This window comes from Belonocnema kinseyi, chromosome 7 (assembly GCF_010883055.1).
Source record: "Belonocnema kinseyi isolate 2016_QV_RU_SX_M_011 chromosome 7, B_treatae_v1, whole genome shotgun sequence".
NCBI lineage: Eukaryota > Metazoa > Arthropoda > Insecta > Hymenoptera > Cynipidae > Belonocnema > Belonocnema kinseyi.
The window spans coordinates 41277253-41290579 of NC_046663.1; the positions used below are offsets into that span (position 1 = coordinate 41277253).

At 24.7% G+C, this 13327-nt stretch overlaps 1 protein-coding gene across 3 annotated transcripts in view; it reads right to left on the reverse strand.

Annotated features, from left to right (window-relative positions):
* Nucleotides 1-1380: 1380 nt before the first annotated feature.
* Nucleotides 1381-13327, reverse strand: part of LOC117176310 (exonuclease mut-7 homolog) — a 63278-nt gene continuing 51331 nt past the window's right edge. For all 3 annotated transcript variants that reach the window (XM_033366520.1, XM_033366518.1, XM_033366519.1), the window contains 2 exons: nucleotides 10703-10893; nucleotides 1381-2123 (listed from right to left, as the gene is read on the reverse strand). In XM_033366520.1, coding sequence (XP_033222411.1) covers nucleotides 1760-2123; nucleotides 10703-10893 — 555 coding nt within the window. In that variant the 3' untranslated portion in view covers nucleotides 1381-1759. The remainder of the gene's footprint in view (nucleotides 2124-10702; nucleotides 10894-13327) is intronic.

A 13327-nucleotide genomic window follows, 5' to 3' on the forward strand; every position in this document is an offset into this window, starting at 1 on the left:
TGAAAACCCAACTTTTTTCAATTTTCTTTCAACTTTCAATTCTCTTTAATTTTTAACCGTAAAAATGTTCTATTATTTATAGATTAATTATCAATTGTATTCAGTTTTGATCATTTAATCATTCAATTTTCAATTGAAGTATTACAATTGATAAACTGCATTTTCAAGGGTTAAAAATTCAATTTTAAATTTTAATCAATGTTCATTGCTTCTCAATTTTCAACATATAAATTTTCTATTGTTCATAATTCAATTATCAATTTTCTTCAATTTTCAACAGTTGATAATTCTATTTTCAATTCTCTTCAATCTTCAACAATTTAATTTTCTATTTTTGATAATTCAATTATCAATTTTGTTTTACTTTAAACAGTTGAAAATCATTTTTCTCCAATTTTGACAGTTCAGCAAACGAATTTTTAGTTTTTCTTCAGTTTAAAACAACTGAATTTTCAAATGTTGAAAATTAAATTTTCTCAATTTGGCAGTGTTGAATATTTGGCACAGGTGAAAATTGAATTTTCAACAAAAAAATTTTCTATTGTTGATAATTCAATTTTCTTTATTTTTCAACAGTTTCAAATAAAGTCTACTATTTTCAATTTTTCATAGTTAAATATTCAATTTTCATCAATTTTCAACAATTGAATTTTTTCCAGTTTAAAACAATAGAGTTTTAAACTATTAAAAATTCAACTATTCTAAGTTAAAAAAAATTTATAATTTAATTTTCAACCGGTGAAAATTAAACTGTTACAAATAAAAGAATATTGAATATGATAAACAAACATTTAAACCACCAGAAAAAAATGTCGATAAAAGTTAATTGTTCGGAAAAGGGGTCACCTTCGAAAAATAATATTTGGCAAAATTAATAATCATCCAATGGATTCCCATTAGAGAATTTAAAAGATTTAAAAATTCCAATCCGAAACATCTCTCTCTCTCTCTCTCTCTTAGGTAATTAGAAATTCATTCACAATATAAAAAAAGTCGGACAAGAAATCAAATTTATTGAATAAAAAATATTTATCTATTGAAAATCATTCTCATAATCAAGAATATTTTCTCTTTTAAAAATCCCAAATTAATAATGAAATCGTGATACTTTTTTGTCCGAAAAATCATCTTAGCTTTAAAATTTTATTTAAATCCTAAATATTGTTACTTACAGTTAAATCTCTTTAGTAAATTTCAAGAAAATGCAATTTACGATTTTATATCATTTAATTAATTTAGAGCACAAATAAACGAAAAATAATTAATTTTAATTTTAATTTATCAACACTTATAGTGTCTAACCTAATAATTAAATTAAATTAATTATTTTACGTACATTAGTATTTTTAATAATTGATTATCCACTGTATGCAGATTTTCCCTATTTTTAAAAGTATCATATTCAAAGAAAAAAAGGGGAATTTTCAACAAAAAAAAAAGGGGGGGAAAAAATAGAGAAAAGACTGTGATCACTATATGAATCAATTGCTAATCACGCTATTTTGGCATTCGTGAAATTAGATTAAACATGTAGTATTAACAGAATAACTACTCATGAGTCTCTTTGAATGAGTTTTCGCGAGCGGAAAATACAATTTGACTTTATCACCCATCAGCTGTGGAAACGACTTAAGCAAACTCAGCAATTGCCGTTTCGTTGAACACAATTTCGTACTATACGAAAACATCATCTTAACAGAAACATTATTATCATAATAGAAATAAAAAAAAAATAAAATAAAATTTAAAAAAACTATCGTCACTGATGAACAATGACATCTTTCAATACTCCGTTCAGGGCCCGTTCCATGTGCGATCCGTCCCAATAAACTTTGCCACACCTTTCACAAATGTAGAAGCAGTTGACATTTCGCAGAACCTTTGGTGGCACTTTGTCAATTTTAACTAAAATTCCGTACTTTGTTTTACATTGGGCGAGATCTAAGGTGTCGGCGCTGAGTCGCCAGGTGCGATCGTGTTTACTGTGACGCGAGTCTGGTCTGTTTGGAGGAGACTGCACATTTTCTGAAGCGCATGCCTCGTATTCTGCCTCGAATTGACTACTAGAGGCTGACGGACCGGAACATTTTCGGTAGTAGTGACCTCGCATCATCATCATGTAACTAGAAAGGGAAAAGTTGAAATTTCATAATCACCCACAGGTCGTTTTTTTAACCGATTTAAAAGATTTTTTTTTAGAAATTCTCAGCAATTAATTTTTAAGAGAATTGTCGTTTGTTTTTTTTTAAATTTTTTTCACAGAGCAACAATATATAAACAAATATAGTTACAAAATTGACCATTTTAGCTTTGTGAATTTTTATCTCAAGAAAAAATACAGATAGAAACTCACTATCAGCCGGAATTATTGCACATGCATTCATAGAACATAACTGATTTTAATAATATTTAACTTAATTATTATAAACAATTTCTATAAACAAATTCTTTATAAACGAGTTTTTCTCATGCTGAATTTATTTTTCTGAACAAAAGTGATTCACAATTGTCTTTAAAGCCAATTATATACTTTAAGCTTTATCAAACATAAACAATATAAATTGTTTATAACAATTTAGTTAAACAAGTCTCCTAATCGGCCGTTTCCTCGTAAAAAAATGTTTTTTTCTTCAATAATTATTAGAGTGACATTTATTGCGGTGACTAACCAACGAAATTAAATAAAGAATCATTTATATGATTGTTATAAACAATTTTTTAAACAAAACTATGATTTATTTTTTTTTACATGCAAAAAGGACGGTTTTCCACTGAAATTAGCCGACAATAAACTAACAGTGATTCCAAAATTGGATTTGGGACATTAAATAATAATTTGCGTAATTGTTAATAACAATTTTTGTAGCAAACTGTCCATAGCAATAACGCTGTACTTGCGTTTTTAGAAGTCACCTGTCTTTCATTTGTTTTATGCAAATTCCTGAAAAATAAATGAAGAACAAGTGAAAATAAGGTGCAATAACGCTGTACTTGCGTATTCAGAAGTAATTTATCTTTCATTTGTTGTGTACGTAACTTCATGAAAAATAAATGAAGAACAAGCGACTCTCAACTAAAAAGTACAGTTCCAGGTTCACCGCTGGGTGGTTATCTCTCGCACGCGCTCTCGCAAGAGAAATCAAAATTTTTTCTACGACCAACCGCAGATTGTCACGCATTGTTTAAAAATTGTTATTAACAATTACGCAAATTATTATTTAATGTCCCATATCCCATTTTGGAATCACTGTTAGTTTATTGTCGGATAATTTCAGTGGAAAACCGTCCTTTTTGCATGTAAAAAAATAAATCATAGTTTTGTTAAAAAAATTGTTTATAACAATCATATAAATTATTCTTTATTTAACTTCGTTGGTTAGCCACCGCAATAAATGTCACTATAATAATTATTGAAGAAAAAAACATTTTTTTCTACGAGGAAACAGCCGATTAGGATACTTGTTTAACTAAATTATTATAAACAATCTATATTGTTTATGTTTGAAAAAGCTTAAAGTATATAAATGGCTTTAGAGACAATTGTGAATCACTTTTGTTCAGAAAAATAAATTCAGCTATGAGAAAAACTCGTTTATAAAGTATATGTTTATAGAAATGTTTATAAAAACAATAGTTGTTAACTCATGCTAATTTTTTTGTTACAAATTATGAATCTTATGAAAAATATTAACAACTAGCGTGAAATAAACGATTTTTTCTATGATAAAAAAACACTAATAAGAGTTTGTTTATAAAAATTGTTTATAATAATTAAGTTAAATATTATTAAAATTAATTATGTTCTATGAATGCATGTGCCATAATTCCGGTTGATAGTGAGTTTCTATCTGTATTTTTTCTTGAGATAAAAATTCACAAAGCTAAAATGCTCAATTTTGTCACTATATTTGTTTATATATTGTTGCTCCGTGGAACAAATTTAAAAAAAGCTAAACAAAATTCTCTTAAAAATTAATTACTGAGCATTTCTAAAAAAAAAAACTTTTAAATCGGTTTACAAATACGACCTGTGGGCGATTATGAACAGTAAATTCCTATTTCAGACCACTGTGCGGCGGAGCCCTAGGAGGTACAGGGGAGAATGTCAGGGAGGAGCAGTGTTGATTTGAAATTTTGGTGAAGTCTATCCAAAATTTTTGAAATTTCCGGCAATCATTGCAATTTTGTCCAATTTTTATAAATCTTTTAGAAATATTCGAAATATTTGTGAAATTGTTTAAATCTTTGTGAAATTATTGAGATATTTAAAATTTTTGTGAAATGTTTGAGGATTATTTAAAAATGTTTGCGAAATATTTGAAATATTCGGTAATGTTTGACAAATTATTGAAATCTTTGAGAAATTATTGAAATTTTTGCTTAATCTTTTAAATATATCTGAAATCTTTGTGAAATAATAGAAGTCTTTCTGAAATCTTTGAAATCTGTCTGAAATCTTTTCGAAATATATGAAACCTTTGAATTCTTTTGAATGGCATTCAAATTCTTCTGAAATATTTGATAATTCTCTACGAATCAATGTGAAATCAATGAAATGTATCTGAAATCTTTGTGAAATAAAATAAGTCTTTGTGAAATCTCTATGAAATCTTTGCGAGTTCTCTAAAAAAACTTCGCAAAATATTTGAAATCTTTGGTATCATTGCAATTTTGTCAAATCGTTAGAAACCTCCTAAAAATACTCGAAATATTTGGTAATATTTGTGAAATTATTGAGATATTTTTAATTTTTGTGAAATTTTTGTAGATTATTTAAAAATCTTCGCAAAACATTTGAAATCTTTGCTAAATCTTTGAAATATATCTGAAATCTTTGTGAAGTAATAGAAGTCTTTGTGAAGTCTGTTAAATCTATTTAAAATCTTTGCGAATTATTTGAAAGCTTTGTGAAATCTTTGAATTCTTTAGGGTATCATTCAAATCTTTGTAAAATATTTGAGAATTTTCTCAAAGCCATTGTGAAATCGCATTGAAATTTGTATTCAGTCTTTGAAATATATCTGAAATCTTCGTGAAATAAAAGAAATCTTTGCGAAATATTTGAAATCTTTGTGAAATATTTTAGAATTATCTACAAATCATTGTGAAATAATTGAAATCTTTATTCAGTCTTTGAAATATACCTGAAATCTTTGTGAAATCATTGAATTCGTTAGGATAACATTCAAATTTTCATGATATATTAAAAAATTATCTAAAAATAATTATGAAATATTTGTGAAATCATTGAAATCTTTATTCAGTATTTGTGAAATCTATATAAAACCTTTGCGAAATATTTGAAATCTTTGTAGTTTCTCTAAAAATCTTCGCAAAATTTTTTAAATCTTGAAATAAATCTGAAATCTTTGCGAAACCTTTGCAATCTTTGTGAAATATTTGAAATCTTTGAATTGTTTGGGATAGCATTCAAATCATTGTAAAATATTTGAGAATTCTCTACAAATCTGTATGAAATATTTGAAATATTTATGGAATCATTAAAATCTTTATTCAGTCTTTGAAATATATCTGAAATCTTTGCGAAATTATTTAAATCTTTGTGAAATTATTGAGATATTTAAAAGGTGTTGAAATCTTTGGGGATTATTTAAAAATGTTTGCGAAACATTTGAAACGTTTTTGAAATATTCGGTAATGTTTGTGCCATAATTGAAGTCTTTGAGAAATTATTGAAATCTTTGTGAGTTCTCTAAAAATCATCGGAAAATCTTTGAAATCTATCTGAAATCTTTGTGAAATAATAGAAGTCTTTGATAAATCCTTGAATTCTTTGGGATAACATTCAAATCTTTGTGAAAAATTTAAGAATTGTCTAAAAATTATTGTGAAATATTTGTGAAATCATTGAAATCTTTATTCAGTCTTTGAAATATATCTGAAATCTTTTTGAAATAAAAGAATTCTTTGTGAACTCTATCTGAAATCTTCGTGAAATAAAACAAGCCTTTGTGAAATTTATATGAAATCTTTTCGAAATCTTTGTAATTCTCTAAAAATCTTTGAAAAATATTTGAAATTTTTCGAAAACATTAGGGCATCCTTGAAACCTTTGCTCAATCCTTAAAATATATCTGAAATCTTTGTGAAATAATAGAAGTCTTTGTGAAATCTTTGCGAAATACTTAAAATCTTTGGATTCTTTAGGATAGCATTCAAATCTTTATGAAATATTTCTAAATTATCTAAAAATCATTGTGAAATAATTGAAATGTTTGCGACATCATTGAAATATTTATTCAGTCTTTGAAATATATCTGAAATCTTCTTGAAATAAAAGAAATCTTTGTGAAATCTATATGGAATCTTTGCGAAATTTTTGTGAGTTCTCCAAAAATCGTGGCAAAATATTTAAAATCTTTCAAAATCCTTAGGGCATCATTGAAATCTTTGCTCTTTCTTCGAAGTATATTTGAAATCTGTATGAAATAATAGAAGTCTTCGTGAAATCTTTGAAATCTGTCTGAAATCTTTGCGAAATATATAAAATCGCTGTAATATCTTTGAATTTTGTGGAATGGCATTCAAATGTTTGTGAAATATTTGATAATTCTCTGCAAATCATTATGAAATCATTGAAATTTGTACTCAGTCTCTGAAATATATCTGAAATGTTCGTGAAATCTTTGTGAAATAATAGAAGTCTTTGTGAAATCTATTTGAAATCTTTGGGAAATATTTGAATTCTTTGGTATAGCTTTCAAATCTATGTGAAATATTTGAGAATTCTCTAAAAATCATTGTGAAATACTTGAAATTTTTTTCAGTCTTTAAAATATATCTAAAATCTTCGTGAAATAAAAGAAGTCTTTGTGAAATCTATGTGAAATCTTTGGGAAATATTTGAAATCTTTGTGAGTTCTCTAAAAAAACTTCGCAAATTTTTGAAATCTTTGTAAAATATTTAAGAAATCTTCTAGAAATCATTGAAATTTTTTCAAATATTTAGAATTATTTTCAAAATATTCGAAATATTTGGTAATATATGTGACATTATTTAAATTTTTATGAAATTATTGTGATATTTAAAATTTTTGTGAAATATTTGGGGATTATTTAAAAATGTTTGCGAAATATTTGAAACATTTTTGAAATATTCGGTAATGTTTGTGAAATAATTGAAATCTTTGTGAAATTACTGAAATCTTTGAGAAATTATTGAAGTCTTTGTGAGTTCTCTACAAATCTTCGAAAAATATTTCAAATTTTTAAAAATCATTAGGGCATCATTGAAATCTTTGAAATATATCTGAAATCTTTGTGAAATAATAGAAGTCATTGTGAAATCTTTGAAATCTGTCTGAATCTTTGAATCTGTCTTTGAACTCTTTGGGATAGCATTCAAATCTTTGTAAAATATTTGAAAATTATCAAAAAATCATTGTGAAATATTTGAAATATTTGTGAAATCAGTGAAATCTTTGTGAAATAATATAAGTCTTTCTGAAATATTTTTAATTTGTCTGAAATCTTTGCGAAATATATAAAATATTTGTCAAATCTTTGAATTCTTTGTGAAATATTTGAGAATTATCTAAAAATCATTTTGAAATCTTTGTGAAATGATAAAAATTTTTATTTAGTCTTCGAAATATATCTGAAATCTTCGTGAAATAAAAGAAGTCTTTGTGAAATCTATATGAAATATTCGCGAAATATTTCCAATCTTTGTGATATCTTTGTAAGTTCTCTAAAATTCTTCGCAAAATATCTGAAATCTTTCGAAATCATTAGGGCATCATTGAAATCTTTGCTCAATCTTTGAAATCTATCTGAAATCTTTGTGAAATAGTAGAAGAAGTCTTTGTGAAATCTATATGAAATATTCGTGAAATATTTCCAATCTTTGTGATATCTTTGTAAGTTCTCTAAAATTCTTTATAAAATATCTGAAATCTTTCGGAATCATTAGGGCATCATTGAAATCTTTGCTCAATCTTTGAAATCTATCTGAAATCTTCGTGAAATAAAAGAAGTCTTTGTGAAATCTATATGAAATATTCGCGAAATATTTCCAATCTTTGTGATATCTTTGTAAGTTCTCTAAAATTCTTCGTAAAATATCTGAAATCTTTCGAAATCATTAGGGCATCATTGAAATCTTTGCTCAATCTTTGAAATTTATCTGACATCTTTGTGAAATAGTAGAAGAAATTTTTGTGAAATCGATATGAAATCTTTGCGAAAGATTTACAATCTTTATGAGATCCGCGAAATTTGAATGAATTGACATGTATTTAATATAAACGAGAAGAATCCGATGAAATAAATAAAAATTCAAGGTGAATTACAAAACAAAACAAAAATCAAAAGAATTGAAAACAATTTAAAAATATGAAGAAAAAAACTTAATTGAATGAAGTAGAATTCAGTAAATTAAAAAACAATTCAAGTATATTTAAAAAAACTAGAGAATTTACAAGAATTCAGAGTACATTTATAAGAATTCAGTGTGAATTCCAAAAAAATAATTTCAAATCTTTGAAATCCTACTAATATCTAACCAAGAAAAAAAAATGAAATGAATTGGGAAAATGTTTTAAAATCTAACAAATTCATTTAAGTCGAATATGAGTGTATTTATAGGGATTTAAGGGAAAATAAAAAAATTCAATGAAATTCATTTTAAAAAAACACACACACAGAGAATTTAAACAACAATAAACTGAATACATTATTTTTTAAATCATTGAATTAAGTAAGTTTAAAAGAATACAGGATAAATTAATAAAAATTCAGGCCAAAATCTAAATGATTCTCATATAATATTTCATAATATCTGCAAATATTTACAATTCTACTCATTTCTAACAACGAAAAATGAAATGAATTGGAAAAATGTTTTAAAATCGAAAAAACGCATTTATTTCAGTAAAATCTGAGTATATTTAGAGGAATTTGAAGAAAACTAAAAGAATTTGATTAATTTCATTAAAAAACACCGAATTAAAAAAACAATGAAGTAAATTTAAAAAAAATTATATATAAAAATCATTTTATTAATTAAGTTTAAAATTAGTATAGAAAAATTAAAGTAAATTTAAAAACCAATTTAAAAACCAACCGAATTTGAAAGAATTCAAGATAAATTAATAATAATTCAGGGAAAAATCAAAATGAATTTCAAAAAATATTTGTAAATCTTATCGAATCTTCCAAGCCCTACGAAATATCTTACTTCTTGTTAAAAAATTCTTTGAAATCCACTAAAATATATTCGAAAATCCCTTGAAATTTTTTAAATCTCTTGAAAATGCCTTAGAATCTTTTAAAATATCCTAAAATATTTCAAACGCTTTAAAATACCTGCAAATTAATTAAATGAATTACATAACTTTTCCTTGGAACCTTTTAAAATTCCCTAAAATCTTTCAAATTAAAAGTTCTAGAAAAGGCTTTAGAGGTTTTGAAAATATTCTTAATAATTAAAAATCCCTTCAAATTATTGAAATCTATAGAAAACTTCTCTTAATCAATCAATATAACAAAAGAATTCTTTCAATTAAAGAAAAAAATTCAGTCATTTCCTGGCTTTTTTCCGGTTCGCAAACATTTTTTACGGTCAATGAAATTTAAAAAATCAAACTCTAACGCCAACATTTCTTCCATTTGAAGTAAGAATAACTAAGCTGCAAATTAAACACTTAAAGTGGAACTCTGGAATTTAAAACTTTTAAAAATGAAGTTTGAAAGTTTTTTTAATTCAAAAATTTTATTTAAAAATCTTCAAACATTTACCTGTCGTTTTACATTTTTTCAAATTTTAAATTATTGTTTTTAGAACTTCTAAACATCTTTAAAAATGATTAGAATTTTTCATAATTTTTTTTGTTAAAATCTTCGACATTAATTTTTGATAATTTTGTGAATCTTTCTAAATTATTAAAAATATTTTTCAAAATTAAATTTTTCAAAATAAAAAATCATTTTCAATTTTCCTATGAAAATGTTTTATTCTTCTAAATAAAAAAATCTGCCATTCAATTTTTTAAAAATAGAACCGTTAAAATTGTAACGTTCAAAGCTTAGTTTTGAATAATTCATTTATAATTACAGATTTTAAATGAGTAGTCAGATATTTCTAAATAATCAGTAATTGTCCTCTTTCTTAATTAAATTTTTAAAAATTAAATCGTTTAGAAATAGAGTATTTTAGACTGTAATAATATTTGTATCTGGAAATTCTAAAATTGTGAACTGTTTCCGAAGCGTCTTGCAAAATAAATGATCATCAACATTAAAATTTTGTAAGTACAATTAAATTTTAAAAATCACTAATTAATTTATATTTACAGATGATCAACCAAAAAAGTTTTTTTTAATCAAAAATCTTCGATTTTAAACGCTTATAATTTTTAATTGTTCAAGTTTTTAAAACTGTATTTTAACACTCTTTCAATTAAAATGTACATTTAACAATTAAATATCTAAGATGGAAAATCTTTAACTAATTATTTAAAAAAAGGTTGAAATCTAAGTTGGACAGATTTTTTCTCTACAAATTTATAAAGTTACCGGTCAAAAAATAAATTCACTGTCATTTCCCGATTGAATTTATTGAAAGAAAGTTGATATTATTAAAATTTAAATTATGGGCTGTACATAGGGTACCATAGGAACCAAATCTTGAAAATAGGGTACTAAATAGGACTATTTAAATGTGTTAAATTAAAATTTTCACCTGTTAACAAGTGCAGCCATTGTCGTTTCAGGTACTCGGACAAATTCGTCTTGATTGCAGACTTGACATCGACTGAAGATATCTCTTTCTGTCACCACAATATTAAATCGGCTTAATACTTCTTTGAGTTGGTCTTCCGGCTTGTCGGCCACTACTTTATAGCAGGAACCAGCCGGAACGCATTGAGTAAACTAAAATTAAAAATAAAATCCTCTTTCGTAATCTTCAATTCTTTAACTGATTTAAATAATTTAACTTCAAATCGGACTGGAAAATCTTGTACAGGCTGAAAACTCATTACGAAAATAGAGGAATCAATTCTTTTCAATAACAAATTATTGAAGGTACCATATTTAATTCAATATGAAACGAATTATAAACAAAAAAGTGAAATGAATTTTCTACCGAAAAAGACGAATTTTCAATTACATACACGTATTTTTAACTAAATGATTAATTTTTCAACCAAAGAAATTAATTTTGAACGGAAATGCTATATCTTCAACCCATAAAATAAATTTTTAATAAAGTTGCTCCCTTTTTTACCCAAAAATGTAATATTTGACATTCTAACAAACAAAATAATTCAATTTTTACCAATAAAATGAATTTTCAACCAAAAAATCATTTTTAAAAAAACAGTTACATCTCAAACCTAATAAAGTTAAATTTACATCCAAAAGAAAATTAATTTTGAACCAAGAAGATTAATTTTCTATCAAAAATACACAAATTTTCAACCAAATAATTGAATTTTTAACTAAAAGAGATGAAAATTTTCAACAACAAAAAACCAAATTTTGAGGAATAATGTAATAGTTGATATTTAAAATTTTTAGAAATAAAAAACAGTTGATTTCAGCCAAAGAAGGCGAATTTTTAACCAAAGAAGTAAATTTTTATTTTGAAAAATTGATTTATTACAACAACAAAAAAAGAATTTTCAACCACAAAAAATGGAATATTTTAAATTTCACTTAAAACGATAATGTTTTGAACTAATAAAAAACGAATTTTCAACTAAGAATACATTTTAAACAAAAACAATTTAATTCAATTAAAAAGCACGACTTTTAAACCACAACATTGAATTTTCAATTGAGGAAAATTAATTTTCAACTTAAAAATCTAATATTTAATCAATTTTGAACCCTTAACCAACGAATTGATTCTCTCTCAAAAAAATTATATTTTAAACAAAATAGTACCAGCTTGAACCGAGTGAAGTTAAATTTTCAACACACACACAAAATTTTTAACCAAAGATGAATCCTGATCGAAACATGTATTAATTGATATTAAAAAAAGATGTAAAAAAATTAAAAATAGTTAAATTCAACAAAAAAAAGACATTTTTTCAATAAAATAGTTAAATTTCTAACGAAAGAAATGAATTTTTAATGAAAAAAATAGATTTTTAACAAAATTTAATATTTAATATTTCAACAAAAAAAGATTTTAAATTAAAAACAGTTGAATTCGACCAAAAAAAATAATCTTTAACAAAAAAATAAATTTTTAACAAAAAAAGTTAAACCTACAATCAAGTACAGGTAAATTATGAATTTTCAACAAAAAAAGGATCTCTTTTCTACCAAAAATAAAATATTAAAATTTTTATTGAAATCGACTACTTTTCAACTTGAAACAAACAAATTTTTAACCAAATAAATATATTTTTCAACCAAAAAGTTGAAGGTTTTAAAAAACAGTTGGCTGTTAAAATTAAAAAGATTAATTTTCAACAAAAAAGTTAATTTTCAATAGAATAGTTGGACTCTATAAAAAAAATATATTTTTTAAACTGAACTGTTGCGTTTACAAGCAAATACTTTTAAATTTCAAATAAAAAATACAAATTTTTAATAAAATAGTTGAATTTTTTACATACGAAGATTAATTTTTAACCAGATATTCAATTTTTAAAAAAGTAACAAAATAATTTTTAACCAAGAAGATTAATTTTCTACAAAAAATACGAATTTGCAACATAAAGTACGAGTTTACAACAAAATAATTAAATTTTCAACTAAAAAAGATCAAGTTTCCACAAAAAATAGAATATTTTAAATGTCACTTAGAACGAATACTTTTTCCGATAACGAAAAACAAAATTTTAATTAAGATTTTAAATAAAAAACAGTTGAATTCAATTAAAGGAGACAACTTTTCAATCACACAATTAAATTTTTGGTTTAGGAAAATTAGTCTTCAACTTAAAAATTTAATTTTCAATCAAAAAAAAAACAAAGATTAGAATTCAACAAAGAATACGATTTTTCTAAAAAGGACGCGAATTTTCAACTAAATAATTAATTTTTCAATTGTATTTCGCGCCACCTCCGAATAGATCAACTCGTAGTTCCCCCACTTTGTGCTTACGTTGCCACAGTTTCAAAGAATAACCAAAAACAAAACAAAAAAAGCACTCCTGCTTCCTTCGCACGTTTGGCTAATCATTCTCTTCTTTGTGCAAGAAGTGTGTAAATCGTTCCGAGATGGGTAAACATAAACGGAGTTCACGGAGATACGAGGGTAGTTCAATAAGTCCTTAGAATGAAGTATAAAAACAATTTTTTTGGGTAAATTTTTTTTTATTTTTCAACATAATCTCCTTGGAGCTCT